Genomic DNA, 27,896 nt, shown 5'->3' with positions numbered 1-27,896 from the left:
GACCAAAAATTAATGAAGGTGATGAGTAGCTTCTTCCGAACTCAAGTTAATAGTTATTTACTCACGAGTGCCTCCAACCTTCACCCCTCCCAACCAGCCATTATATTATTTTTATATGGGTATTACTTTCAATTCACGCATACACATCCTGGTCGTCAGATATGTAATCTACTCAAATACGAATCCAACGATTGTTTTATATATTAATTAACAGCTCACCAACAAGTCAATCCTATTTCCATTCATCCACAGGAGGGCAGTATTGCTTCGTGTCTCAGTTGCTTCTCCGTTTTTCTCTGAATTTTCACTAAACTTTGCTTGACTCCACCCACACGGATTCTCAACGATTCTTCTTTTTTGTCGAACTATTATTTCCTTGGTGGCTTTAATGATGCGCGTCTTATAACGGCACGCTTATTGTTTTATCACATTATTGAACAATTACAAACGTGCCGAAACCAGGTTATGCTAACCTGAAACGTCACCCTTCCAGGGAGTGCGCCATTTGCTGGGGACATGTGGTACTGCACCCAACCCACACATTTTTATGTGGAGGACTTCTTTTCCCACAACTTTTGAACCCAATGGCCTCGAGCAGCGTTTCTCAATCCTGGTCCTCGGGGCACACTATCCAGCCTGTTGTCCACGTCTCCATATTACAAAGCAGGTGAGGATTGTGATCAGGCTTCTCCTGAGCTTGCTCATGAGCGGTCATTGGAATGACATGCGTTGGTCGACACAAACCACATCACATCTGGATAGATTCAATATTTTTTATTTGCACAAAACCGAGATAAGAAAAAGTGCATGAGGTGAACACAGAAGACTTGAAGGAAAAAAAAAGTTCGGGAAAAACACTAATATCTAGTAAGGCATTTTTTTAAACGACTGTAGCATAACAGGCTTCCTCCAATGCCAACTTTGTAACTGAACCCCGATTTAGACCACTTTTCATCTGATAGACAAAAAACGTTCCCACTCACGTACACACCTACAGCCAATTTAGAGTCTTTAATGAACACAACTTGCCTGTTTTTTTTTAATGTGGGAGGAAGCAAAGGAAAGAACCTCAAAACTCCACAGAAAAAGCCCCTTTTGAGATTCAAACCCACAACCTTTGATGTGCTAACCACATGTTCCTGCACGCTGCCTCTCATTTGACTGTATTTTACAAAAATGATGACGATGATTGTGCATGTTATGAGCGATAGCGTGGGTCTGGAGGAGCGTCTGGTGCCGGCGTTGACGGCGAAAGCACCGGTGGAAGAGACAAGGGCCATCTGTCATGTGACCGACCGGCCATCTCTTCATCCTCCCATATTTACGAAATGGATCTTCTATGATGTTCAACATGTTTGGGGATTTTTTTTCCCACTAGGTTTCAGGTGTGAAAAAGAGCACTAATTTTGTTTATTTTATTTGAGGGGGGAGTTGGTAATGATAGGCAAAAATTCTTAAAACATTTTTTGTGAATTACTGTAAAAAATATTGATTCACTTAAAAATGTTGAAAAATAAATCAAAATTTTTCAGTTTAGTTCTATGCAATGGCATTTTTGTGTTAATGTTAAACAATGCAATATTTTTGCATTTAAATAACTAATAAATTGGAGTTGAAGTGGTTGATAAAAAAAATTAAACAAAAAATGTTTATTTATATACATATACTGATAATGAGTTTTTACTTTTTAACTCATTCACTGCCATTGACGGCTATAGACGTCAAAAATTCATTTGAACTATTTCTATTAGTTTAACATTTTCTCCCACTTTTGTTAAGAGCATGAAAACCTATACATTTTTTTATTGTATATTTAGAACAGATATAAAATTTGTAATTAATCAATACTTAACTAGTGAAGTCATGCGATTAATTATGATTAAAAAATTAATCGCAAAATAATCATTCTTTTTCTTTTTTTAAAAACAACAAACGTTTTTGGGACTGTCAGTGATGACGCAGCTGCATTCACAGGAAGATGACCTTGAAGTGACCTTCCACGTCGGCAGCGGACGAACACACACAAACAGGAGATGAGCAATGAACCAATCCAGCTTCTACTTCAGTTTATTAACACGTGTCAACAATTTAAAAAAAATAATAAAAAAGTGGTTGAGCTTCTCCAGGGCCCGGAGATGCTTTGGCACCATTTAGTGGACAAAAGCAGAAGACGTGTCGGGACAAAAAGGTCAATGTACCTTTTTGAGGGTCCAGAGTGAAGCGCAGTTCAATGCAGCTTTAGGGAAACTACAAAAAGAGAGATATATTCAAATACGGTTTTTTTTGGCAGCCATTTTGTTTTGCAGCATGCTCAAACCCAGCAATGGCCAGCCTCGTACACGTTTCTTGTTCCTCAGGCAGCTCTGGTTCAAGTCAAGATGACGTTTTTACCTGCACACAAAAAAAGCAGGACGTCAGGAATGGTCAGTGCAAGTCACCAGACATGTCCTTACCCTCCTTCAGTCATCTTCACCATGTGCTAAAACTAATTAAAACGTGATATCACATTTCAACGTGTATGAGTGTTTGAGTCTCACCAGTGGCGAGAACAGGGCTGAGCTGGACACCGACCGTGTCAATGGCCTGCTGCAAGATGGCTGGGCTGAAAGACGCTTCAAGATGCAAGCCTGTGGACACATTAAAAGAAAGTAAAGAGTTGATTCTCATTGAAGTTGTTGATGTACAAACGCTGGCAAGCTACCTTCTGCCGAACGGTGCTCTTCTCTGGACGCTGGAAAGGGAAAAAGAACTTCGTGTTATTCAAGATCTTCCGTTCAATAAAAGTTTTAACAAATAAGTACTTTACTTACCGCGAGCATTTATTTCCAAACATGTCAAATAAATGCGTTGGTGTCATTTTAGCACGCGGTTGACGTTAATTGACCGCGATCGAGCAAACATTTTAGCTAGCATGCTAGCAAGGTGTTTGCACGCTGAAAAGGTGAACATGTTAAAAGTTACAACTACGAGTGTAAGAAAAAATCTTTAAACAAACCTCTTGTCAAAGCTTTTGGTCATCTTGTCGAAAGGAGTGGAGAAGAGCAGGCGGAGGATGTCGACGTGATGCTGTCAGGTTGGCGAAGAAAAGAAAAATCGCTCGTTGAATTGGTCACAGCTTAAGTAGATTTTCGGTAACGACATCATCACGTGATGTTTTTTTTTTTTTTTTAAGCTTTATTTAACCAAGAGAACAAAAAAGTGTTTCAAGTGTATTTAGACAGAAAATCATGACAAAATTAGTTAAGCAATTGTCGGGGAATCGAACCCATGTCGCCTGCTTCAAAGCCCAAATCTCTAACCATTCACCCAAACTCACAACTCATTTCCGGTCCTTCAAGCCAATAATCAGTAAAATAACAGCTGCTGAGTCACAAAGTTCTTCCGGGTCACGTCCACCTCCATTCAACACTCATTTCCTTTCGTTCGTAGGGCAGTCACGTGATGACGTGACGTCGGTGCATATGCTTTTCTTTTCTTTTTTAATAAGGATGACCATGTATTTACATAGCAAGGCGTTTTGTGTTGTTTGTTTAAAAAACAAACAAAAAAACATTTATATTGTATAGTTAGGCGTTTATAAAAAAAAAAAAAAACAACGACCTTGTATAGTAAGGCGTTTTTTAAAACATGACCATGTTTTAAAAATACATACATACATAGAATGAGAAAAAATGACTTTATTTATTTATTTATTATGTAACCTAATTCATGCATGCAGGCCAACTTTTGAGTTGTAAATAAAATGATTCCTTTAAAATGATAAATTAATGCGTTTTTTTTAATGGCATGATTATAATTAATTCTCTGAGAGTTGTGGATGTCAACGAGACACTTTTACAGTGAATACATTAATTAAATTAATAATTTAATTTATTGGGCCAAAAATTGCCATTGAATTAATGCAATTTTAAAATGAGATATAAAGGTTTTAAAAAATATATCTGTCACTGTTTGAAAAAAATGAAAACAAAAACAACAATGACAAATCATTTTAAAGACCCATACATCCCAATATAATTTTTTTTTCCGTAAAATTGCATGGAATTAATGGCAATTCTATATTATTTTACATTCTAATTAATAGCGCATGATCGTAAAACGGCCACAAGAGGGCACCGATATACCTTGAAATAATATCAGCCTATCGGCTGGTATCCGTATTCGCCCATCCCTAATTTGCAATAAATCAATTGAATGAGAAAAGTTATTCAGTATTGAAGTTACCTCATTGCAGTTCCAGCAAGCACACGTACGTTTAGAACAAAAATATTAGGAACAGCTCTTGTATAACGTCAACAAAGTTGAGTGGGAAAACATGGATGGAGCAATAAACTCTCAAAATTGAGCATTAGTTTAAAAGTTCCACACATCTTGGACTGGATTAAAATTTTGTAGGTGTACCAAAATAAGTGTCCACTATTTAGCTTTAATGCCGTAAAATCTAAAGCACTACGATCTCTATTAACAAGCCACATGGAGTCTAAATTGAGTTTTTAATTTTCTATTCGAGGAATATGATTTGATGCGGTGCACGTGCTTACCAGGTGCTGATGGTTGCCGTCCAAATGATAAAGTGACGCCTCATTTCCCTAAAGGACCAAAAACAGGTGCGCTGTAGAAAAAACAAATGTCACCCATCATCACCATTTTCATAACACTGGGTTGTGTGTGAGTGTGATTCTTGTCTAGTGTGTATGTTTCAAAGCATTAAAAAAAAATAAGTAAAAACAAACCTGTTTTAAACCTAATTAAAAACCAACAAAATGTATAAATCACAAGTCAAAATGAAATAAAAACAAACTGTAATGGGGAAAAAATACCAAACTATTATGACCATGTTGCGCATGTGCGTGTGGACGTCCAAGCCATGTATAGTGAGGCTTTTTTATTTATTTAAGATGACCATGTAGTGGGGCATTGCAATACTCTATCCCCCATAAAACTATTAATGACAAATTTGCCCTCTAGTTTGTTATTCGCTACGGTGTTTATTATTTGTATTATTGTTATAATTATAATAATAATAATTATTATTATCATTTTTATGAGTAGTAGTATAATTAGTATTATTTTAGCTAGTTAGTGCTGAACTCAGCTGCGACCCGGAAGTTAAACACTGACCGGAAAAGGAAATGAAAAATTGTTTAGTTTGGCGTTTTTGTTTGTTTGTTTTGAGCACATGGTCGACTCCAAGTTACGTTAGTTGGTAATTTTGGATTGTTTATGCACAGAGGCGTCCACAATAAAGGAATATTGTCTCCACGTCGACTGCTACCCGTCAGCTGAAGAAAAGTGGCAACGTGTTGTGAAAAGGTAACTCGTGCTCAACTTTTCCACGTTTTTACTGCATGGTCCTCTAAAAGTATATTTTAGTTTAAAAAGAACCATCGTCTCTTATTTAGCGTGTCCTCGGTTGACTCGATTAGATAAACTAACGAAACACGATACTATTGTCCAATTTAAAATGTGTTTATTTGGTCTACTTGTCAAAAACGAGAAAGTGTGAGATAATAATAATAATAAATACTAAAAAATAACATCAGGATTAACAAAAAAATCCATTTTGAGCATTTGAAAATGTTCTAATGAGTCAATATTCCTGATGCCTTGTGGGATTAGTTGATACTGCATTCGAGAATGGTCAAAATTTATCCGAGTTGCTTTTTCAGTTCCGACCTGAAAGTGTTCGATGCGAAAGTAAACAACCAAAATGGTGGATAGTGATAAATTTGTCTTTTTGTTTTGGTCCTCAAAACTCATTTTGACCCCCAGCAAACTTGCCTTCTCGCAATTTTGCTTAATTTATTGTTTTTATCTTATATCATAAGCATTTCATACAGTTCAGTAGTTCACCATATAATTTCATGCAGGGAGACGTTGTTTTACGTGGAGTAATGTCGAATATTTATGAACGAAGAACGCTGTCTAGTTTTAACCTCGAGTAAATTGTGTTTTTCAAAGGGGTCGCCATTGTATAGTGACGTCACATTGTAGTCCGTCGGTGCGTTCCCGACTTCCTCGAATGCAGCATAAATTCCAGAGGGCGGGGCAGCAGCGATTGGCGAAGGCGCGAGCTTGTGCGGGTGATGGGTGGAGTCAGCAGAGCGGAGTGAGCGGGTGGGGGAGTGGCTTAAATTGGAATGCACTGACCTGCTTGCTCACTGCATGTATCACTTGTATTCTATGAAAAATCATCAACAGGCAGCCTGTGGTCAAAACTTCAATAATATGACATTTATCAACGAGTGACACGAATATTTAAGAGAATTTCAATTGTATGAAAGTCTAGTGTTTTATGCAAATTGGCACCTACGATATGCAAATGAGCATTACTCACAGCTGCCGTTTGTATTTTCTTGACAGGATAAAGGCCCTTTGGGACATGGATGGGTCTGCGTTACAAGAATGCAATTGGAAAGCTGCTTTTCGACAGGTGCGTGTACTTTTTTTTACACCGAGGATGCCATGTTGTGTGCTTGAGGTGTGTGTGATGCCACTTTGCCATTTGTCAGTGCGCTGACTTGCGCTTGATGTACTTAGACACACACCAGAACAACGTTCAATGGTTCTGAACATGTGCTTTTTTTTTTTAATCACATTGGTGTGGCTCAAATGATTGAAAAATTAAATATTTAGAAAATATAAACAACTTAAAAACAAAAATAAAAACTTTTTTTCCTAATATATTTAAAAAAAAATCTTAGGTTGATATTATGTTGCCTGCTTATTCAAATAAATACTATTTGTACAAAAAAAAATCTTCATAGCACATGCCCAGGAGCATTGAATGATGTGATGTGTGGTTCCACTTGTGGATGAATCGAGTGACGGGTCAGCCCGTTGGTTTTTGATTGCGCTCATCTACCTAATGACTTTCCAAACTAGTTGCTGTCTTGACTAATGTGTAGAGGTTCTGATAGTAGATAGAAAAGTCACAAGGTGCCCCTCAAGTGCACCTAATCAAGTGTCCAAATATAAAAAAAAAAAAAAAGAGTTGCTAAAAATGCTTCTGCTTTTACTGATGATTTCACATGCTAACCTTTGTTAACAATTTTTAGCCGATTTGGCATGATTGCTTACTGTCAGTTTAAAAAAATATATATATATTGGTTGAGCTGGGTAGCATCGGACTTAGCTGTGTTGTGAGTAATTTGATGTGAATGAGCATGACTGACTCCTTTTGTTTTTGTTTCCCGGCAGGATGGGAGGGAGGTCTTGGACAAACATGCAGCCAACAGACTCAAGACTTTTGGGACGTCGGATGGGTCTGCGCTCCATTGACAGCAAGCTGCTTCTGGACAGGTGTGTGCGCTACTTGAAGGCAAATGTTGTGTGCTTTTGAGGTATGTGATGTCACAAAGCCACTTTTCAGTGCGCTTGAACCTCTGCTTGATTTCCGACACACACACAGCAGAACATCATTCAATGCTTGTGAACGTGTGCTTTATGAAATGACATTGTTGTGGCTAAATTATTGAAAATGTTTGGCAAAATAACATGAAGGTCTTTTGAAATCCATCAATGGATGTTATTTGTGCCCACTTTTTCAAATAATGCTATTCAAACAAATGTCCAGAAGCATTGAATGATGTTCTTGTCTTTTAGTGTGTTTGTTGGCTTTCGGAGACGATGGCTCACTTGTGCTCATGTGACATCACACACACACACAACATGGTGCCGTGTGTTGCTGCTTCCATGTACAGCCTGTCAAGCAGTCTTTGTAACTTGAGTCCAACATTAAATTCTTGTTGTGTCCATAAAAGTGCTTGTCTCAACTCAAATATATTGTTGAAGTGAAATGAGTGTCTCCGTGTTTGATTTCTAACTGCACTGTGCTTGTATTTTCAGGGCCTCGAATGGATTGCACGTGGATTGTTCTTGAAGACGTTTGGTTTCCCGTCCGAGCTGGCTTTCTGGCTTCATTTTCAAGGCCAGATGGCGGGATTTTTAACATGAATCGAGGAAGCCTGCTCGGACCAGGGGCCAAAACATCTTCAAGAACAACCTGAACAATCCACTTGCAATCCATTCAAGAGCCCAATAATGTTTTTTTTTGCTACTAGGAAGCTTCAAAATGCAAATGAATGGACATAAAAAAAAATAAAAATAAAAAAATAATCAATGATTTGCATAACTGGCCACGCCCTCTCTGTATTGACCAATCAGCTGGCTGCATGCAAATTAATTTGAATAACTGACCACACCCTCTCCAGATTGACCAATCAGCTGCCTGCATGCAAATAACCACGCCCACTTTTCCACACAAAAACTGGATATGTGGCCTAATTTGCATAAATCATGCCCACTTATGCAAATAGACTTTTTAATTTGCATAAACCACGCCCATTTATGGGGCCATCCAATCAGATTCAGGCACTTATTACAGAACCCACCAATCAGATGGCTTCCTGCTCAATAATTTGCATAAACCACACCCATTTATGGGGCCGACCAATCAGATTCTGGCAATTACAGAACCCACCAATCAGATGGCTTCCTGCTCAATAATTTGCATAACCATGCCCACCATGCAATTTGGCCACACTCTATTTAGCAAGAATTTTTTCCCCGTTTTTTTTTTAATTTTACAAGAAAAGTTATAATTCTTTCAAAAAAAATTTTGCAGGTTTTCTAAGGTTACAAGAAGAGCTCAGCAAAGTTGAAATGTTTCAATTTCTAGTTGTTTTTTTGCAGAGTACATGTTGAAATGACAAAATGAAAAAAGTAAAGATGTTTTGTTTTAAGTTTTTTATTTTTTTTTAACAAACAAAAAAACAACAACTGCAAGTTGTATGACTTGATTGCTTTCTCCTTGTGGTCAGCAGGTGAAGTTGTGAGCCAGGAAGACATCGAGGAAAAGCTCGCCGAGTCGACAACATTCAAAGCTTACCGTCAACTTCAAGCTGATGGCATCAATTTAGCACCAAGAACACAAGTGTTGGACAAAAGTCACTGCCTGGTCAAGTGGACTCTATAATAACAATAACAAAAAAATCAGTCAAGTGTTTCTTTTTAATACAGCAAATTTGACAGACGCTGAAACCCACCAGTGCAGAAGAGGACCCGCGACTTGTTTCTGGACTGTCAGTGATGACGCAGCTGCATTCACAGGAAGATGACCTTGAAGAAAACATTGCACAGCGGGAGCAGATCGTGTGGCCCTAAAACAAAACGACATCAGTGAGTCAAGTCAACTTGTACAGCAAACGTTTTTCCAAATATGATGAAAGCTACCAGCACAGAAGGCGATCCGGGCCAAATTGCTCACACTGCTGCATCGCCAGGACGCCCGCCATGTTATTCGGCATCTGCAGAAGAACAACATTGGAAGACATCGAGGAAAAGCTCGCCGAGTTGACAACATTCAAAGCTTACCGTCAACGTCAAGCTGTTGGCATCAATGCAGCACCAAGAACACAAATGTTGGACAAAAGTCACTGCCTGGTCGAGGGGACTCTACAACAACAAAAAGGAAGTTATGAGTTTTTTTTAATGCAGCAAATTAGACATTAGATGAAACCCACCAGTGCAGAAGAGGACCTGCGACCCGTTTTTGGGACTGTCAGTGATGACGCAGCTGCAATCACAGGAAGATGACCATGACGAAAACATTGAAGTGACCTTCAACTTCTTTTCAGTGGACAAACTGACACAAACAGGAGATGAGCAATGAACCAGTCTAGCTTATACTTCAGTTTATTAACATGTGTCAACAATTAAAAAAAAAAAAAAAAGTGGTTGAGCTACTCCAAGGCCCAGAGATGCTTTGGCACCATTTAGTTAACAAAAGCAGAAGAAAACAAACGTCAACGTGTCGGCACAAAAAGGTAAATGTACCTTTAAAGGTTCCCGAGTGAAGCGCAGTTCAATGCAGCTTTGGGGAAACTACAAAAAGAGAGACGGTCAAATAGGTTTATCAAATGTTCACGTCAGCCATTTTGTTTTGCAGCATGCTCAAACCCAGAAATGGCCAGCCTCTTACACATTTCCTGTTCCTCAGGCAGCTCTGGTTCAAGTCAAAATGACGTTTTTACCTGCACACAAGAAAACAGGACGTTAGGAATGGTCAGTGCAAATCACCTGGCACGTCTATCTTCCTCACCATGTGCTAAAACAAATTAAAACATGATATCACATTTTAACATGTATGAGTGTTTGTGTCTCACCAGTGACGACAACAGGGCTGGGCTGGACATCGTGTCAACGGCCTGAAAGACACGGTAACATAATATAGTTAGCTTGGAAACATGAAAGCACGTTAAACCAGTGGAGAGAAAAATAAAAAAATAAGTGGTCAAAAAGATGGGGGACTAAGCAACTTGATTTCAAGGGGAGTCCATTCACTTCAAGATGCAAGCCTGTGGACAAATGTAAAGAAAGTTAAGAGTTGATTCTCACTAATGTACAAACGCTGGCAACTTACCTTCTGCCAAACGGTGCTTTTCTCCAGATGCTGGAAAGGGAAAAAGCATTTCGTGTTACTCAAGATCTTCCGTTTCCAAGTACCGTTTGGCGTTTAAGAACAAAGTTTTAACAAATAAGTACTTTACTTACCGCGAGCATTTATTTCCAAACATGTCAAATAAATGCGTTGGTGTCATTTTAGCACGCGATTGACGTTGATTTATTGACCAAGATCGAGCAAACATTTTAGCTAGCATGCTAGCAAGGTGTTTGCATGCTGAAAAGGTGAACATTAAAAGTTACAACTACGAGTGTATGCAGAATCTTTAAACAAACCTCTTGTCAAAGCTTTTGGTCATCTTGTCGAGATGAGTGGCGAACAGCAGGCGGAGGACGTCGACGTGATGCTGGCGAAGAAAAGAAAGACCGCTCGTTCAATTAGTCACACCTTAAATAGGTTTTCGGTAACAACGTCATCACTTGCTGTTTTTTTCGAAAGCTTTATTCAACCAAGAGACCAAAAAAAAGTATTTCGACTGCATATAGACAGAAAATCCTGGTAAAATCAGTAAAGTATTTGACGGGGATCGAACCCTGCTCGTCTGTTCCAGAGCCCATGTCGTTAGCCATTCGTCTAAGCCGTCTTGTAACTTCCGGTTCTTTAGGTCAAAATTATGTTATAGGTATAGGGTGAAACACTTCTTCCGAACTCAAGTTAGTGTACAAACTCGATAAATTTGGGATTCACAACAGCGAAATTGGCCGAGTGGTCAGTAACAAAGGTTACCGTATCCACAGACTTGAGTTCGATTCCAGATCCCTTCAGTTTTTATGAGATTATTTCTCAAATTATAGAAAATAAGGTAAAGGGCGGGAATCGAACGCGTTACCACCGGTACGGGAGTCCATATCTTATTTCACATGCCACCTGTTCACGTTGTTCTGACCAAAAATTAATGAAGGTGATGAGTACACTTCTTCCGAACTCAAGTTAGTGTACAAACTCGATAAATTTGAGATTCACAACGGCGAAATTGGCCGAGTGGTCAGTAACAAAGGTTACCGTATCTACAGACCTGAGTTCGATTCCAGAACTCTTCAGTTTTTATGAGATAATTTCTCAAATTATAGAAAATAAGGTAAAGGGCGGGAATCGAACCCGTTACCACAGGTACGGCAGTCGGCGTTTTATTTCAAGTGCCACCTGATCACGTTGCTTTGGCTAAAAATTAATGAAGGTGATGAGTAGCTTTTTCCGAACTCAAGTTAGTTATTTACTCACGAGTGCCTCCAACCTTCACCCCTCCCCACCAGCCATTATATTATTTTTTTATGGGTATTACTTTCAATTCACGCATACACATCCTGGTCGTCAGATATGTAATCTACTCAAATACGAATCCAACGATTGTTTTATATATTAATTAACAGCTCACGAACAAGTCAATCCTATTTCCATTCATCCACAGGAGGGCAGTATTGCATCGTGTCTCAGTTGCTTCTCCGTTTTTCTCTGAATTTTCACTAAACTTTGCTTGACTCCACCCACACGGATTCTCAACGATTCTTCTTTTTTGTCCAACTATTATTTCCTTGGCGGCTTTAATGATGCGCGTCTTATAACGGCACGCTTATTGTTTTATCACATTATTAAACAATTACAAACGAGACGAAACCCAGATATGCTAACCTGAAACGTCACCCTTCCAGGGAGTGCGCCATTTGCTGGGGACATGTGGTACTGCACCCAACCCATACATTTTTATGTGGAGGACTTCTTTTCCCACAACTTTTGAACCCAATGGCCTCGAGCAGTGTTTCTCAATCCTGGTCCTCGGGGCACACTATCCAGCCTGTTGTCCACGTCTCCATATTACAAAGCAGGTGAGGATTGTTATCAGGCTTCTCCTGAGCTTGCTCATGAGCGGTCATTGGAATGACATGCGTTGGTCGACACAAACCACATCACATCTGGATAGATTCAATATTTTTTATTTGCACAAAACCGAGATCAGAAAAAGTGCATGAGGTGAACACAGAAGACTTGAAGGGAAAAAAAAAGTTAAGATGACATGACATCGGTATGGGAACAACACTAATATCTAGTAAGGCATTTTTTTTTAAACGACTGTAGCATAACAACAGACTTCCTCCAATGTCAACTTTGGAGCACACGTCATGTGCTGTCAGATTGGGTATATATATATATATATATATATATATATATATATATATATATATATATATTTTTTTTTTTAAAGACATCCACCACAATCTTGGGTAATAAATCACGAGTGGAGCTGATGTGGCTCTGAAACACTCCAAAGCTCATAATGTCAACATTTGAAAGTGACAGACGACAAATAACCCTTCCAGGCCTATTTCCGGCACCCTTGAAGCCAAGGAAAGTGAGAGCGGCTGAAGCCAGGCTATCTATAGATGGGCTCGGTGCGAGGAAGAATGGAAGTGCGATGATGATAATGATGATGATGATGACGATGATTGCGCATGTTATGAGCGATAGTGTGAGTCTGGAGGAGCGTCTGGTGCCGGCGTTGAGACGGCGAAAGCACCGGTGGAAGAGACAAGGGCCATCTGTCATGTGACCGACCGGCCATCTTTTCATCCTCCCACATTTACGAAATGGATCTTCTGTGATGTTCAACATGTTTGGGGATTTTTTTTTTCCCCACTAGGTTTCAGGTGTGAAAAATGGCACTCATTTTGTTTATTTTATTTGGGGGGTTGGTAATGATAGGCAAAAATTCTTAAAACATTTTCTGTGAATTACTGTAAAAATGATTGATTCACTGAAAAATGATGTTGAAAAATAAATCTTTTAAATTAATTCCAAGTACCGTTGGCGTTTAAAAACAAAGTTAAACAAATAAGTACTTTACTTACCGCGAGCATTTATTTCCAAACATGTCAAATAAATGCGTTGGTGTCATTTTAGCACGCGGTTGACGTTGATTGACCACGTTTGAGCAAACATTTTAGCTAGCATGCTAGCAAGGTGTTTGCATGCTGAAAAAGGTGACCATGTTAAAAGTTACAACTACAAGTGTAAGAAGAATCTTCAAACAAATCTCTTGTCAAAGCTTTTGGTCATCTTGTCGAGATGTGGCGAACAGCAGGCGGAGGACGTCGGTGTGATGCTGGCGAAGAAACGAAAGACTGCTTCTTCAATTAGTCACAGCTTAAATAGGTTTTCGGTAATGACGTCATCACGTGGTGTTTTTTTTCAAAAGCTTTATTTAACCAAGAGACCACAAAACTTTATTTCAACTGCATTTCTACCGAAAATCCCCAGTGTGGCGCCATCCCTGCATGGACCTAATTTGACATTAACCCCTGGGCGTTATTATAGTTTGATTAAACTCTTGTAATTTTGCCAAAATCCAGCATTTCCTTTGAAGTGACATAACTTAGTCATTTATGAATATTTTTTTCACTTTCAACCACTCAAAATGTTCAGTGGCATCAGACCTATTTTTTTTTTTTTGAATGACCCATATGGACAACAATAGCAGTATTATGCTAATAGCAAGACTAACTATGGTGTATATATATATATATATATATATATATATATATATATATATATATATATATATATATATATATATATATAAAATATATATATTTTTTAATATATTTCATCTGACATAGTTAGAGGCTCAAACAAGTCAATAAGTCATAACAATAGATTTTTTTTATGCATGCATTTTGTATTTATTTATTAGCATTTGGCGCCACCTAGTGGATTTTTGTGTTAACACTCTAAACACAAATTCCTCTATTTTCATGTTTATGACTCGTCAAAGAAGCGATTGCATCAGTAATCACGGAAAATGCATTATAACACATCAGGTTTACAGCATATCAAAAACTGCGATTTATAATGGGAGTCAATGAGCCAAAATCGGGCATTATTACAACAACTTTGTGTGAATCTCTCCCTCCTGTTTGGTAATAGTTATAAATTACAGCATGGCGCCAATTTGAACTTCTACATTTTTAAACAATCCTGGTAAAATGTCAGGTCCCTAGTGTATTTTTTTTTCAAATGCTTTTTCTTTGATGAAAAACAGAAAAAAGCCAGAAAATGGACAAATAACGCCCAGGGGTTAATAACGATATCAAATAAATGCCTTTCATTAAAGCAACCACTGAAAATCAAAACAAACGTTTTATTGCAAAATCCCAAATTGCATAATACTTCAAAAATACCTTCAGCCATGTGTGGTTAGTATCCACTTTTCAAAAAAAAAAATGTTAGTAGTGCCATTTCAGCCTGACCGCCAAACCCATTCGTAACATCACATGACCAACATTAATCATCTGACGTCATCAGGAAGGTTCTCGCTGTGGCGGCCAATTAAGCCCCGCAAATAATCAATTGTGTCAGATGGGGGCCGGCGAGTCTGCTGGGCGTCGAAGTGTGAATGCTACATCGTTAAAGCAGTGACACATACTTTACCGGTTATATACATTAGATCATGATTTTGTTGTTGTTTTCATGAACTTGCTTGAAAAGAGCCAGAGATGCAACTCTCTATGCATTTCCAATGTTTACACATGATTTAACTCCCCCCAGATTTCGAGACAGGGAGATGCTATAAAAACAGTCAATATTGAACAAAGTCGTTAATAAAAATTAAAAACAAAACTTTATATACTTCATCGGCTGTGACATAAGGTACACCTTTGCAATCAAATGCAAATACTACTACTACTGACATATTAATTTCATGTGTATTGGAATATATTTTTGCTCAAGCATTATTTTATATAATGGCAGAATAGATTTTTTTTTTTGTTTTATCAGGCTCTTGAATTGTGCAAGTAATTCCTAATGTCATGGCCATCGGTTAACACCATTGCTGTATTAGTTTGTTTATAGTGTTAGGAAGATTTGTTTGGAACGCATCTTCTGTAGTGATGGGAAAATGAAGCTTCATGAAGCACTTGCGATACTTTTTGACTCCTCAAGATGGCACTCATGATTCAAAGATGCAATGCAAATGTAATCAATTTTTATTGCACTTGCCTTTATTTTTAAACCAAGAGCACCATCTAGAGGAGTCAAAAAGTATTGCAAATGCTTCATGAAGCTTCATTTTCCCATCACTAATCTTCTTCTTGTTTGCTGATAAAAACTCCCCATTTAGTGTTTTTGAGGGCAGAATAAAGCTACAGTAGTACTTTAGCACCACCTTGTGTCAAGGAGCTAGTGATTTACTGCCATCTTGTGGCATCTATGGGCAATTATGTTTTTTTTTTATCTTGGTTAAACTCCCTAGCAATATTAATGAATTATAAAATGGCGACCTTGTGACTGTCCAGCAGCCAGCCCTTGTTCCCGATGCGTTCCTCGCACGCCAGTGGTCAAGATTACTCCGGAGGTCCGGGAGCTTTCATGGCCATGCTGGCCGGATAACTCCGGTTCCGTCTGATCCCGTCCGGCCCGAAGGGGGAGCCCGATCTGCGCAGCCCGCCCAGAGGCCCCCCCAGGATAGGGCCGGGGCTGGCCGCCCGTGCCCCCGCCGCCCCGCCCACCCCGAGCCGTTTCACCTTGTCCAGCAGGTTGAGGTTGTGCACGGTCACGCTCACGTCCGTCTGGCTCTCGCAGTCCCGCCCCCTCTGGCGGCCCCTGGTCCCCGCCGTCACCTCCTTCAAAATGGAGCGCGCCGGCTTGGAAGCCAGGAAGTTGTCGTAAGACGGGCTCTTGAAGTCGAAGCCCATGGAGGTTGCTACGGCGGAAGCGCCCTGTCCCGTAGGGGAGTTGGGAGGGGTGGAGGGGCGTAAGGGGTCGGGGGCTTTGTTGGGTGTAATGGAAGTGCTGAATAAAAGCCCCTCGTTGGCCTGACTGGCATCCAATCCCTGACTCTGGTGATACATCGCCGCAGAGATTCCTCTCTCCTGAAGGAGGCGCACTAGGCCCAGGCAGGTGCTGGTGGTGCGGGTGGCATCTCTGCGGACCGATACAACAAACATAATCGTCAGTGCTTTTTAGTGAGTATTTGGGAGCCGATCGGTGTTTTCGTTTTGCCTGAGATTTGTTGACGACTCAGACGGCCTCAGACTGAGCCTGCGGGGCGTGCAGGGCGTTGCGGCGGGCGTGGCCAGTAGCGAGCTGGTCATCACGCAGGACGACGAGGAGGGGACGGCGTTCAGACTGTCGAGCAAAGTGAGACGACTCGGTGAAAAGAATCTTCAATTTCACTTATTTCCGAAAGGTGAGCGAGCCCTCGGAGCGCAGACGGAGGCGTGGCCCTAAACATTTGACTCCGCCCACACGAATTCTCAACCTCAAAGTGCCCTTATTGTTATTAAACTATTTATTTCTTTGGCCGCTTTAATGATGATGAACGCATTATTGAACATATAACTCTAAAGCCAACCATCCAGAGTTTGTGCCCTCTCCTGGGGACATGTGGTACTGCTTCCATCCAACTCATTTCTACGTGGGGGACATTTTTTGACACCAACTTTTGGATCAGGGGTGACCTAACTTTACCCCTGAGGGCTACATATAGGAAGAAAAAAAAGGCAACTTGGAATTTTTCTTACTTTAATTTATCAAGCACATAATAACAATCAGCCAACTAAGCCGGTGGTTCTCTAACATGAGATTTTAAAATATATTTTAAAAGTATATGTAAATATTTCAGATAAATATAAATTCCTTTTATATTACGTAGGCTATTCTATTTCGGTATCCTAAAAACCCTGCATCTCCCCCATACCAGAATGGTTTGACCCAACTTGTCATATGCCACCAATGACTTGAAAACTTTATTAGTAAATTATTTCTTTTTTGGGGAACAGAGCTTTACTGTGTTCCCACAGAGGACAACGTTGATAATGTTTTTTATGTGCTCAATTTTTATTTATTTATAATTTAATTAATTATATATATATATATATAATATTACATTGCAATTAAATAATAAAAAATAATTGCTACCTGAAAAACGTTCTATAAAGCAAATAGCTTTGGATTTTACAAAACTTTGCGGTGGTCGAGACCCTGGAACACACCAGGTTGTTGATTTAAAATTGTTATTATTTGGGGCTACTCGGCTTACCTGGGCGTTACTCGCGTCTGCTCATCGGTCGGATGCAGGATGCGGCAGGTCGTGAAAGTGTAGGTGGAGCTTGTATGGGCCATGCATTTACCTGGATAGTACGCAGCTGCATACAAAATCAACTGTCGTTACAAAAATGACACATTACACAATGTATTGCCCCCCCAACCCCCTCCTCACCCAGTGCATCAGTGTTGCTGAGATGCGGCGACGGTGAGGCTGGAGAAGGCGGAGCCAAGCGCGGCGAGGGCTGCCCGAGGCCGCAGGAGGTGGAGGGCGCGGCTGGGGAGGCCGAAGATGAGGTGGTGGGTAAATTCTGGAAATACTGCTCCCCTGCTTCGTCCTCCTCGAAGCTCCCCCAAGAATACACCTGCGGACGAGGACCGCCAGGAATCACACGTGGGTGGATACGTTAATAGGGGTGCAATCGACACTAAAGTATGCGGTTATTATGCAGTACGGTAGCAACGTAGCTAACTTAAAAGTCCCGATAAAAAGCAGTTGACTTCAAGGTCCAAAGGCGGCTTTGAGGATTCGAAGGGGACAGACAAACCTACAAAGGCAGAACTCGTGGTTGGAGTTGAATGCTGGCAGGATTCCCACGAGGCAGGAAGTTCAAGGGCAGAGGGGGGTCGGAAACGGGGGGGGGTTTGTCAATATACGTAAGAGTGCTGCAGAATCTGGTGGTACGTGATGAGGAGAGTTTCAAATAGGTGGGCGTGGCTGACTGGCACAAGGAGGGGGGAGTGAAAAGACACTCGGAAATTTCCGGCCCCCGAACACAGTTTAAGGCTTTCTCAAGTTGCTGCTGCTTTATCATTTTGTGTAATTTTCTACCTTGAAGTATTCAAAGTGCTTTTTTTTTTAACACCAAATCTACAAATCTGACAAACTAGTCAATCTCGTCAAATTACCTTCTTTTTAATTTTTTTATTTTTATTATGTGGCTTTGATGTCATTTTGGAAAAGATTTCTTTGACATACAGACCTACTTTTTTTTTTTTTTAACACAAAATCTACAAATCTGACAAACTAGTTTATCACGTCAAATGACCTTTTTTTATTATTTTTTTATTATGTGGCTTTGATGTCATTTTGGAAAAGATTTCTTTGACATACAGACCTACTTTTTTTTTTTTTAACACAAAATCTACAAATCTGACAAACTAGTTTATCACGTCAAATGACCTTTTTTTTATTATTTTTTTATTATGTGGCTTTGATGTCATTTTGGAAAAGATTTCTTTGACATACAGACCTACTTTTTTTTTTAACACAAAATCTACAAATTGGACAAACTAGTTAATCTCGTCAAATTACCTTTTTTTTTTTTTTAAAAAAAAATAAAAAATTATTATGTGGCTTTGATGTCATTTTGGAAAATATTTCTTTGACATACACACCTACTTTTTTTTTAACACAAAATCTACAAATCGGACAAACTAGTTAATCTCGTCAAATTACCTTCTAAAAAAAAAAATCTAAATTATTATGTGGCTTTGATGTCATTTTGGAAAACATTTCTTTGACATACAGACCTACTTTTTTTTTTTTTTTTTACCCAAAATCTACAAATCTGACAAACTAGTTAATCTCCTCAAATTACCTTTTTTAAAATAAAATAAAAAAATGATTATGTGGCTTTGATGTCATTTTGGAAAAGATTTCTTTGACATACAGACCTGGTCAAGCTCGAGTTCGAGAGGTCTGTATCCTTTCGACACCACGCCCGGCCTGGCGTCCAGAATCACCCCGAGATGCGGCTGGGCTAATTGCTGCCAGTGGTGCAGGGTGGCCGAGCCTGCGGCGGGAAAGACAAGCGTGACCTGACGACAGCCGGGGGAGACGCGAGATGGCGTCAGTTTGGATGAGATGCCGTAGAAATGAGCGGCCAAACGTGAACAAAATATGATCAAGCAACAAAAAAAGATGACAAAGTGACAGAAGAAGAAATGACATTTGAATGCCAAAGAAATGTGTTTTATTAGTCGGACATGGTGAAATTAAGAAGGGGAAGAAGACAATGTGGACAGAAAAGACAGAAAGCAGATGAAAAAAAAAAGTCAAGCAAAATGAATAGTGAACACAAAAACAGCGGTACAAATGACATACAGCACAAATAATATGTTTGGTATTGCGATTGTAATAGTATTGCATCAGACCGAGAACTGCGTATATAATAGACCCTCTAAAGTGCTACGTTTCTAATAATGACACTATTATCATGACATTGACATGATTATTGAATAGTACAGATATTAACCAAGCTTCATGTTGGCAAGTTTTTGTATTATGATATATTCTGGATTTGTTCTCAGTCATGTGATGTAATAAAAAAAAAAGAAAAAGTTTTTTAACAAAAGTGTAAACAAACAAAATCCTACTTAACTCTTTCACTGCCATTGACGGCCATAGACGTCCAAAATTAGCTACGCATTTTTCCCACTTTTTTTTAACAACAGTATGAAAACCTAATTTTTTTTTACTGTACATTTGATACGGATATTAAATTTGTGATTAATCGATTAATTACAATTAAAAAAAATAATCGTCTGACGCCCCTAATTTTTAATAATCTTATCTTTTCTTTTTTATTCGGGGCATCAGGCAATTATTTTTTTTTAATTGTAATTAATCACATAACTGCACTAGTTAACTCAAGATTAATTACAATTTTTACATCTGTTCTAAATGTACAATATATTTTTTTTCTAGGTTTTCATACTCTTGTTAACAAAAATGGAGAACATAGAAATAATTTTTTAAGTCTATAGCCGGGGGGATTCATTTACATGCTCTATTTATATCTGTTTCTTATATAAATAAAATTTCATTTGTGTGCAAGATGAAAAATAAATCTGATTGTGGAGATGTGCTTATGGCCGCGCTCTGGGCTGAGCTTCCCTGCACAAAGTGTGAGGAGACGCAAAAGTGCCGGACTTGTGATGATGCATGCTCTAGAGACCAGAAAGAGTTGAAGAGCATGAGCGAGGGGGGCGTGGCCTTCCCCTCTCTCGTCGCCTTCCTCTTCCTGCTCCGCGCCTTGTCCCTGGTCCACCTCCCCCCCCTCTCCCTCTGGAGCCCGGCCCCGGTCTTCCTCACCCAGCGCCAGCCGCCCCTTCCTTCACCCTCAGGTGTCTCTCTCGCTCCTTTTTGGCCCCGCCCTCACCTTCCAGCGGCTTGACAATCTGCAGTTTGTCGGGCAGGTAGGGCCCCCTAGAGGCCCACAGGTGGAGGTTGCCCAGCGACATGATGCTTTCCGAGGGGGTCATGACGCTACTCTGGTCGGGGAGGCCACCGCCGCCGCCGCCTCGCCGCCGCTCCCGCTCCTCCTCGAAGAAGCGCCGCTCGCTCAGGTTGTTTTGACGGCGCAGGGACAGACGACGCAGGGCCACACGCAAATCCTCAACTCCGCTCGTCTTCTTCTCTCGGACGTCTGTGCTCCTGAAGAGTCGCAGAAAGAGTCGCAGAAAGAGTCGCAGAAAGAGTCACAGAAAGAGTCACAGAAAGAGTCACAGAAAGAGTCATAGAAAGAGTCACAGAAAGAGTCACAGAAAGAGTCACAGAAAGAGTCACAAAATACATCAAGCACAGCAAGTTTAATATTGATAGCATAACAAAAACTGATTCCCCACTCAAGTGTGGCAAATGATTTGTCTAAGCAGTCCTAATGTTAATCAATTCTGGAAAATTATTCATCAAAAATGAGCGAGGAGGTTTAAGAATGAAAATCAGTATCAGGGCAATACTGGACTTATTTTAAAAAGTCGTATCAAACATCCTTACCTAAGAAATATACTTAATTTGCTAAGTCCACTGCATAATTAGCCACTTTGACCAATAACATTTAAATAAATTAAAATCAGGGTTAAAAAATATTAATCAATTATTATATTATAATTACAATTATTTAAAAAGGTGATTGATTAAAAACGTAAAGCTTGAAAAAAAACTATACATTAAAATGCAAAAAGTGTTATTCCTAAAATATAAATAATGCACAACAATTGTACTTAAAAAATGCACTGGATTTAAAAATGTACGTTGCTGTAACAGGTAATGTTTGACTTTTTAATTCAGTGATTACTTTTGATACCGCTATAAAAATAAATTGTATTTTGCTTACCACTAGAGGGAGCCATTATTGTATTTGCAATGGGCAAGCTGGAATTTGAAGGGTTAAAAAAAATTAATGGATGAATATTTTATACCTAAAACAGAAAATTAAAAAAGAAGAAGCAAAAATAAATATATATATATATTTTTTAAAATTAAACTGAAAGTGTTAGTAAAATTTAACTGCTCATTTAAGAAAAGTTGAACAAATATTAAAAGCACTTCCCGCCCTCACCTCTCCTGATTGGACGCCGTCTCCATGAGGATGCTCTGGGCGCGGTTGTCGAGGGCGACGCCGTCCCCGCCCAGGTCGCCTGCGCACAGGCTGGAGTGAGGACTGGTGAGCCCGCTGGACATGGGCGACGTGCGCGCCGACAGGGACTGGTTGGAACCCGGGATGTTGGCGCCGGTCGGGGTCAGAGAGCGCTGACGAACAGTCTGGTTCACGTTCTTCACCGTCTCGAAAACGCGCTTACGGTGGACCCTGCCGAGGAAATGTGGATTTAAATATGAATACAGATACGTGGATGAATTATGCATGAGCAAACACCTGGATTGCATAATTTTGCATAATTTAGTTTGCATCTTATTGAGGCCTCCTCCCTGTGTTAATGAATTGTAGAGCACTTGAATAAATAATCACTTCAAATACGAAAAAAAGGTGCCAGTAATGACCTTTAGTATAACATTAGTGAATATCATTTGAAATATCTCATCCGTACTTTTGCTGCTCGCAATCGGGGTCTTCCAGGCTCAGCTCCTTCCTCATGGTTCCCTCGATCTCCGCGGCCAGCGAATCCTGTCAAACACGCACGTGAGCTTCATCTTGCGCGTCCACGTACATCGCAGAGATGGCGCTCGAACCCGCACCATCGGGTACAATCCGAGCGGATGGAAGCGCCTGGGCGTCCCCACGGCGTAGTTTCTGTTCCGCAGGTTCTTCAGCTCCTCCTGGGCCTCGTGCAGCATTTCGATGCACTCCAGGTATTTCTCCTCCAACTCTTGCAGCTGGTGGAGAGGTTGCGTATTACACGTCACACTTTTACTGCAAGGGGCCGTATAAAAAAACACTTTCATGCACGCCACCAAAAAAAAAGTCTCATGCTAACAAGAAATAGCAAAAAAAATAACTGTGATTTTGGTGAATATAATATTTAGATTTTTTGTTGTGTCAGAATTTTTGGTGTGTGAGAGATTATTGGTGCATATATGAGTTTTCCGTGAGTGTGTGCCTGAGAGTTTATTGGGGTTGCATGTGAGTGCTTTTGGTCGAGCAAGTGTGTTTTTGTGAGTTTGAACGGTTTCTTGTTTTTTTATGTGAGAGTTTTTTTGGTGGGCGTAAGAGGTTTTGTGATTTTGAGAGTTTTTGTTGTGAGAGCTTTTTGGGTGAGTTTGAGAGTTTTTTTTTTTTTTTTGCTGTTCACGTGAGCAATTTATTTGGAGAATGGAGGACTCGTTTTAGTGAGTGTTATTCTTATTTTTTTGAAGTGAATATGAGTGGGGAGTTTTTAGGGTTAGTTTAGTTTTAGTATTTATTGGTTTAATGTGAGTTATTCTTTATGTGCAAATAATTTTGGTTCCAGTAAGAGTTTTTGTTTGTGCAAGTTAGGCTGAAGTGTGATTTTTTTTTTGTTTTTTTTGCGAGCGTGACAGTTCTTTTGGTGTTCACTTTTTCTGTTGCGTGTTAGTTTTGTGAGAGTTTTTTTTTGGGTGAGGGTGAAAGATTTGTGTGATTTTTTTTTTTTAATGTACAGTTCTTTTGGTGTATGGATTTTTACTGTATGTAAATGCAAGAATTTTATTTTAAAAAAATTTGCATTGTAAGATAATTATAATTATATTATATATATATATATATATTTTTTAGTACTACGTTTATGTTCATACGAGAATGTTTTTGTTTGATTAATAGTTTTTTTGTGCATGCTATATTTTTATGCTTGATTAACACTGTATTTTGTTGTGTGTGATGACAGTTGACGGCTGAATTTCAACACTCGGTCGCCGTGACAACCCGAGACTCACCTCTGCTGTGAGCTGCCTTTGCGCATCTTTAGCTGCAATCAGATGCTGAGAGAGCTCTTCGTTCTCCACGGCAAACTGCACACCAAGTTTGGGATCATGATGACAATGAATGTTTTTTTTTTTTTCTTTTTTTCTTCCTGTGACTTTTCTTTGCATTACTCACAGACTTGGCTTTCTTCTGCAAGTCGACAATTTGGGAGAGGAGGTGCGTGATCTCCTCTTGCTGTCGGGAGGCATCGTCGGTCTTGCGAGCCAGTTCCTCCGCGATGCTCGAGATCTGCAGGCTGGACAACCCTGCGGAGGAAATGTCGCGTTTCCGGCAACGGCACAAAAGGCCAAAAAAAATGGGAGGGAACTTACGGAGTTCCTTCACGCAGTCATTGACCAGCTGTTGCTCCTTCTCCTCGTACGTCTCCGTCTCAGACTTGAGATGGCTCGCCTGCGCGCCGACACAAAATGAGACGACGACGCGGTATTTGAAAGGGGTTCATTTGTGGGAGTACCTCCGAGCGGAGGGACAGGTTCTCTTCTTCCAGCTCCTTGAGTTTCCGCTGCAGGGTGTCATTCAGAAAACCTCCCGCGGCGGCTTCCACCCGACTCTTCTTACCCCTTCGGGGACATAAGCACAAGGTCAGAATCGTCAATTACATACAGTATCTATTTGAGTGATTTTCTGAGTTTCTCCCTCTTATTTATTTGGCGCCGTCCTGTTGCGTCACAAAGTGAGGGAAGGAGCTTCAGTTAATCTACCGCCCTCTTGTGGCATCAACTGGCAATTACAACGTTTTTGGGTGGTGCGTTAGCAATTTGCAACAGAGCTCATTCCCAGTCCCACATTAATTGTTAATTGTATATTAAACATTACAATGACGCTGCTCGGCCAATGAGAGACCAGAAGTAGATGACATCACTCATATGGTGTCGGCTCAGCAGGCTTGATTCATCGGTTTTGCCAATGTAAAGTGTCAATAGTGTGTAAAAATGGGATAGGGAAAATATGCAAATGAGTTGATCATTGTTGGATTTTTTTTTTTTTTAAATTGAGAAATAACAGACTGTATTATTATGATTATTAAGGGCACCAGTAAAGCTACCCATAAACAAAAAAAGACAGTCAACAGTTAATATTTCAGCATGATGCTCATTGGCAAATTCATAAAATAATAATAGTCAAGGAGTTGATTCTGATGGGACTGAGAAAATATGCAAATGAGTTCATCATTGTCGGAATTTAAAAAAAAAATGAGATTGCAATTAAAAAATTGTAATCACCTGACGCGATAAAAACGAAAAGATTATTAAACATTAGGGCCGTCGGGCAATTACAATTTTTAATTGTAATTAATTGCATGACTTCACTAATTAACTCACCAATAATCACAAATTTTATATCTGTTCTAAATGTACAATAATTTGTTTCCTCTAGGTTTTCATAGTCTTGTTAACAAAAGTGGAAAAAAAAAAAGTTAAACTAATACAAATAGTTAGCAAACATTTGGTGTCATACAATTGGTCAAATTGCACAAGAGATAAAATTTTGGACACGTCTACGTCTCCCCAAATTTTTTTTCATCCCGACAATGATGAACTCATTTGCATATTTTCCCAATCCCATCACAATCTTGACTATTATTATTTTACAAATTCGTCAATGAGCTTCATGCTGAAATATTAGCTGTTGACTATGTCTTTTTTTATTTTATTTATTTTAGTTACTAGCTTTACTGGTGCCCTTAATAATAATAGTAATAATAATAATAATGCAGTCTGTTATTTCTACAAGCCAACAGTGAACAAGTCAGCCAAGCATTGATGGATGCGCAGAAGTAGTGGACTTTCAAAATGCTGACGTGGGGGATCCGCCGGACTCCTCCTCGCTGTCGTCGGCCGCGTTGGTGTAAAACTGCAGCAGCTCGTCCTTCAGGTTCAACTCGTGGTGCAGCTGGGCCACCTGCCACAGCGAAACCTCACATTCAAGTGAACCCCCTGCCAGGCCGCGCGCGGGAAATCGTAAATCTGACGTGTGTGCGCACCTCTTCGGTGATTTGTCCCACTTGCTCCTCCAGATAGTCGTTGCGCTCAGTCAGAACTCGATTCTTCTTCAGGAGGGACTGACCGATCCTCGCCGCCAACTCTAGATCTCGCTCTTTCTAACGTACGAGACGAGAAGCTAAAATTAGACGCGCTGTGGGCCAAAAATACCTCTCACGAACACCCAAATATCGAAGGACCTTTTATTTATCAAAGTAAGACTTTTATTTTAAGTGAGAGTCAAAAATTACATTCAGCCGTCAAAACTTTTACATCAACAACAAACCTCAAACAATGTGGGGGGGGGAGGAAAAAAAATTCACACATCCACCAAAAATAATCTCACTTTCCGAAAAAAACCTCTCTCACTTCACCCCGAAAAATAATAAACAATTGTCTAAATTATCGCATGAGAGTAAAAAAAAAAAGCATGAGTGAAAGGAAGCTGAAATATGAAAACATATTCATGTCAAATCTGGATGCCGATTTGGCTTTTCATGCAACAAGTCCCTCCCTTGGTCTGTCGGCAAGGTTACGGTTCAACTGTCTCACATCTTAACTCATTCACTGCCGTTGACGGCTATAGACGTCAAAATTTCATTTAAACTATTTCTATTAGTTTCACATTTTTTTCTCCATTTTTGTTAACAAGAGTATGAAATTCTACTTTTTTTTATTGTGCACTTAGAACAGATATAAAATTTGTAATTTATCATGACTTAACAATTGAAGTCATGCGATTAATTACAATTAAAAAATGTAATCGTCTGACAACTCTAATTTTTAATAATCTTTTCTTCTTTTTTTAAATTGGCGGCATCAGGTGATTAATTTTTTTTTTGAATTTGTTATTATTCACATGACTTCACTAGTTAACTCAAGATCAATCAGGAATTTTATATCTGTTCTAAATGTGCAATACTAAAAGAAATAGTTCAAATGAATTTTTGACGTCTATAGTCGTCAATGGCAGTGAATGAGTTAAATGGATCCTGATTTTTTTTTCTTGTATCTAAGAGCTTCTTGTTCAAAATGCTTTTTTTTTTTTTTAATTATTTGTATATATATATATATATATATATATATATATATATATATATATATATATATATATATATATATGCTTTCCCTCCACAAAACATGCGAGCGCACCTCCTCAAGAAGACGTGTGACGGCGTCAATGTCGCTGAAGGTCTTGGTCATCTGGCCCACTCTGTCCGCACACAGCACTGTGGAAACACAGGTGCGCGTAACCCAGGTCAAGTTTTTGTGACGTAATTAAGTTATAAAGTTACAAACTTGCTCTAAAAAAAAAAGTTGCTGATTTTAAAAACAAACACAATAAAAGCTAACCATAATGCAAAGTCCAAAACCCTTACAGGCTTAGCGTGTACCACATGTGCGCTTCCATGCAGACTTACAGAAGTACTTGAGCGTCTCTTCAATCTGCTCGGTCGTCAGGTCGTGCGGGGCGTCGGCCGCCAGCAGGGGCGTGTGCAGCCAGTCATCGCGGTCGTACCCGTAAACCGTGTCGGCCCGCAAGCGATAAACCGGCAGCTGCTCCTCCAGGAGGCTGATGATCTCAAACTCTGGCAGGTCGGTGCTGTTGCACACATCTAAAGACACAGGAAAACATCTCAAAGAAGCGCCTCAACTCACGTCAACATAGCGGCACCAAAAGCTGGTTCACCTGTGATGGTCTCCGCGTCCTTGAAGTCAGAGAGAGCCTGGCACGCGTCAGGCTGACTGGACTCGCCCTCACCTACATACTGATCCTCATCGCCGTGTCCCCAGTCGGGGCCCGGGTCAGGGTCGGGGTCCGGGGCGGGGGTCTGGGAGGGGGCCGGGGAGGCCAGCTTGGCTCACCTGTCAGTGGCGGACCGAAACGGCGGCCATGGACCTCTCGGGCTGAATAACAAAACACGCCCAGCAATTGAAGTCAAACAAATGTTTTGTAAAGCCGATCAAGTCTAGAGCGATCGATGCACCTCCCGTCTTTAAGTTGAGTGCCGCTGACTCAGCATTGTGCTGCATGCTTTAAATCGTGCAAAACATCCCCACTGCAGAGCTACGGTCATCCCTCCTCAAACATACTCATGCATTAGACTTGATTAAAAAAATATATGTTTTTATTAACTACAATACATTTAGTAAGCATTTATTTAGAAATATATTAATACAAAATATATGTAACATGAAGGGGAAATTAGTTATTGGTGAAAAAGG

The 27,896-nt window shown here is 39.8% G+C and overlaps 1 protein-coding gene and 3 long non-coding RNA genes across 6 annotated transcripts; 1 reads left to right on the top strand and 3 right to left on the bottom strand.

The window, feature by feature from the left end:
- Window positions 1-1,932: 1,932 nt before the first annotated feature.
- LOC144037142 (uncharacterized) lies at window positions 1,933-3,157 on the bottom strand. Its single transcript, XR_013288831.1, has 6 exons — window positions 2,996-3,157; window positions 2,702-2,933; window positions 2,538-2,627; window positions 2,340-2,391; window positions 2,199-2,247; window positions 1,933-1,994 (listed from the first exon to the last, which is right to left on the bottom strand). It is a non-coding gene; the product is annotated as an uncharacterized LOC144037142 (long non-coding RNA).
- Window positions 3,158-5,097: 1,940 nt separating this feature from the next.
- Window positions 5,098-10,136, top strand: LOC144037145 (uncharacterized). Of its 2 annotated transcripts, none has more exons than XR_013288836.1 (4): window positions 5,098-5,313; window positions 6,364-6,433; window positions 7,201-7,302; window positions 8,826-10,136. It is a non-coding gene; the product is annotated as an uncharacterized LOC144037145 (long non-coding RNA). The 2 variants fall into 2 exon arrangements; XR_013288835.1 differs by having other exon boundaries at window positions 8,823-10,136.
- Window positions 10,137-10,164: 28 nt separating this feature from the next.
- LOC144037144 (uncharacterized) lies at window positions 10,165-11,022 on the bottom strand. The gene is made up of 3 exons (XR_013288834.1): window positions 10,555-11,022; window positions 10,424-10,453; window positions 10,165-10,208 (listed from the first exon to the last, which is right to left on the bottom strand). It is a non-coding gene; the product is annotated as an uncharacterized LOC144037144 (long non-coding RNA).
- Window positions 11,023-14,577: 3,555 nt separating this feature from the next.
- trak1b (trafficking protein, kinesin binding 1b) lies at window positions 14,578-27,516 on the bottom strand. 2 transcript variants are annotated; one of them, XM_077548323.1, is made up of 18 exons: window positions 27,361-27,516; window positions 27,092-27,286; window positions 26,823-26,899; window positions 25,673-25,789; window positions 25,490-25,590; window positions 24,143-24,248; window positions 24,000-24,078; window positions 23,803-23,933; window positions 23,640-23,714; window positions 22,485-22,622; window positions 22,337-22,413; window positions 21,850-22,098; window positions 20,668-20,942; window positions 19,181-19,299; window positions 17,679-17,868; window positions 17,499-17,604; window positions 16,460-16,585; window positions 14,578-16,381 (listed from the first exon to the last, which is right to left on the bottom strand). In XM_077548323.1, the coding sequence occupies exons 3-18, from the start codon at window positions 26,871-26,873 to the stop codon at window positions 15,802-15,804; spliced, it is 2,520 nt and encodes an 839-aa protein (XP_077404449.1). In that variant the 5' UTR covers window positions 26,874-26,899; window positions 27,092-27,286; window positions 27,361-27,516; the 3' UTR covers window positions 14,578-15,801. The 2 variants fall into 2 exon arrangements, with proteins under 2 accessions (XP_077404449.1, XP_077404448.1); XM_077548322.1 differs by having other exon boundaries at window positions 23,803-24,078.
- Window positions 27,517-27,896: the final 380 nt, after the last annotated feature.

Source organism: Vanacampus margaritifer, chromosome 17, assembly GCF_051991255.1.
Source record: "Vanacampus margaritifer isolate UIUO_Vmar chromosome 17, RoL_Vmar_1.0, whole genome shotgun sequence".
In the NCBI taxonomy this organism is placed as follows: Eukaryota; Metazoa; Chordata; class Actinopteri; order Syngnathiformes; family Syngnathidae; genus Vanacampus; species Vanacampus margaritifer.
The sequence above is the reverse complement of the archived record's forward strand: the minus strand, read 5'-3'. Positions and strand labels throughout refer to the sequence as shown.